This window comes from Carlito syrichta, unplaced genomic scaffold (assembly GCF_000164805.1).
Source record: "Carlito syrichta isolate Samal-C Ts95f unplaced genomic scaffold, Tarsius_syrichta-2.0.1 Scaffold314365, whole genome shotgun sequence".
NCBI lineage: Eukaryota > Metazoa > Chordata > Mammalia > Primates > Tarsiidae > Carlito > Carlito syrichta.
This window is the reverse complement of record NW_007258461.1, coordinates 231,616-233,081: the sequence shown is the minus strand read 5'-3', so window position 1 is coordinate 233,081 and position 1,466 is coordinate 231,616. Positions and strand designations below refer to the sequence as shown.

At 58.1% G+C, this 1,466-nt stretch overlaps 1 protein-coding gene across 1 annotated transcript in view; it reads right to left on the bottom strand.

The window, feature by feature from the left end:
- Positions 1 to 102: 102 nt before the first annotated feature.
- RENBP (renin binding protein) overlaps positions 103 to 1,466 on the bottom strand; it is a 7,242-nt gene continuing 5,878 nt past the window's right edge. Inside the window, exons 10-11 of the mRNA XM_008071546.2 lie at positions 373 to 460; positions 103 to 245 (exon numbers count right to left, since the gene is read on the bottom strand). Of these exons, the coding sequence (XP_008069737.1) occupies positions 136 to 245; positions 373 to 460 (198 nt within the window). The 3' untranslated portion in view covers positions 103 to 135. The remainder of the gene's footprint in view (positions 246 to 372; positions 461 to 1,466) is intronic.

Below are 1,466 nucleotides of genomic sequence, written 5' to 3'. Positions count from 1 at the left end.
CCGGCGGGCGGGGCGGGGCGTCGTCCCTGCGAGCCGGTGCCTGCCCGGCTCTGCGGGGTGACGCCGCCCCCCTCCCGCGAACCCACAGACGTGCGTACACTGGCAGGTGCCGCAGGCTCAGCTTTATTCCGCGTCTCAGAGGGCGGGGACGGCGAGCGGGGTGCAGGCACCGGGCGCGGGGCGGCTCAGCAAGGCGTCCAACATCTGCTCGCACATGGCCAGGCACCGCGGCACGTGGAAGCATCCTGCGGGGAGAGGCGGGAGGGCCGGGGGAAGCCGAGTGCCACGAGCCCCTGCGGGAGGACGGGTTGGGAGGGCCGGGGGGAGCCGAGAGCCACGAGCCCCTGCGGCTCTGCCCTGTCCCCCACTCACCTTTGAAGGGACCCCCCTTGATGGTGAGGGCAACCTTTCCCTCTCGGTTCAGATAGCCAAACCATTCCCCATACTCGGGATCGCGAAACTGGAATGACAACGAAACAGTGACAGCTAGCGCCTGCAGGACCCGCCTAGAAGCCATGGCCTGCGGCTCTCCTCAGGGGCGCTCCCCTTCCCCGCTGCAGCACTGCCAGGGATCACAGTCCAGATGGACCCCAGGTGACAACTCCAGAACCAGCGATCTAGCCGCGACACACCGCGTCCTAAACAAAAGAAAGCGCTAGGAAGCAGCAGGCAGTCTGCAGCTGTATAATCCAGTAGGGAAGGGGCTGCAGGCTGTGAGACAAGCACGAAAGGTTGAATGCATGAAGCCTGCTCTGGGGTGATCGAAAGGTTCTGTATCTTGATTGTGGTGTACACATTGTCATAACTAATTGAACCAAACACTTAAAATGGACGTTTGAGTGTACATAAATTGTGCTTCAACGCAACTGATGTGAAGAAACAACCCTGATGGAGGCGATAACCTGCCATGAAACTTTGTCAAGTGACTTTCCTGGAGTCCTGCTTCATGTGCATGTCCAGCCCCGAAATCTGACTCCTCTCCTTGCCCATCGCTGGTCCCAAATGCATCTGGTTCTCCCTCCGCCCCTGTCCAGTGCCCAGAGCCTTCCAATATGGGAACAGCAGCTCAACTGACCCATTCTGCACTCCTATCTTTCCTGTTCCCATTCCATCGCACACCTGACGCATAGAAGCTTGTCAGTCGCACCCCTTCGTGGAAGGGTCATAGAATAAATCAATTACATTGAAGTCCACTATCAAAAGGCCTCTTTAAATTACAGTCTCTAAAGGAATACCTGAGGCTAGGTTAAAAAAGTATGTGGTCGGCCGGGCTCAGTGGCTCAGCCTGTAATCCCAGCAACTTGGGAGGCCGAGGCGGGTGGATGGCCTGAGCCCACGATTTCGAGACCAGCCCGGGCAACTTGGCAAGACCTCGTCTCTACAATCAATCAATCAATCAATCAATCAAATCAACTGGGCGTGGTAGCGCGCGCCTGTAGTTCCAGCTACTTGGAAGGCTGAGGCAG